The sequence below is a fragment of the Penaeus monodon genome, chromosome 20 (assembly GCF_015228065.2).
Source record: "Penaeus monodon isolate SGIC_2016 chromosome 20, NSTDA_Pmon_1, whole genome shotgun sequence".
In the NCBI taxonomy this organism is placed as follows: domain Eukaryota; kingdom Metazoa; phylum Arthropoda; class Malacostraca; order Decapoda; family Penaeidae; genus Penaeus; species Penaeus monodon.
Window position 1 is genome coordinate 35,304,494 of NC_051405.1, and position 305 is coordinate 35,304,798.

Here is a 305-nt window from a genome sequence, read left to right on the forward strand (position 1 = left end):
CACGAGTTGAGAGAACCTAGTTTGACCCACCTGCGAGGTTTGTTGTGTAGACGACGCGAGGAAACGAGACGTCTTTTCTGTGTTTTATGATCTAGTTAAAAAATGGCCGGTGCGATTCCTCGGTGTTCTGTCAGGCATCTCCAAAGGCTATTTGGAAGCTGCTCTATAAGGTAGGGTTTAGCTGAATTGTGAATATCCAAGAGTTTTTTATGATACATACCCGGCATCGCTTAAGTTCTTTGAATAAACGTAAATGATATTTCATTTTTTGTTTCACTGGGGTGTCATTTGCGTTGATAAATTGA

The 305-nt window shown here is 41.0% G+C and overlaps 1 protein-coding gene across 1 annotated transcript in view; it reads left to right on the forward strand.

Moving 5' to 3' along the window:
• Positions 1-26: 26 nt before the first annotated feature.
• LOC119585781 (protein PTCD3 homolog, mitochondrial-like) overlaps positions 27-305 on the forward strand; it is a 16,550-nt gene continuing 16,271 nt past the window's right edge. Inside the window, 1 exon segment of the mRNA XM_037934496.1 lies at positions 27-170. Within this exon segment, the coding sequence (XP_037790424.1) occupies positions 103-170 (68 nt within the window). The 5' untranslated portion in view covers positions 27-102.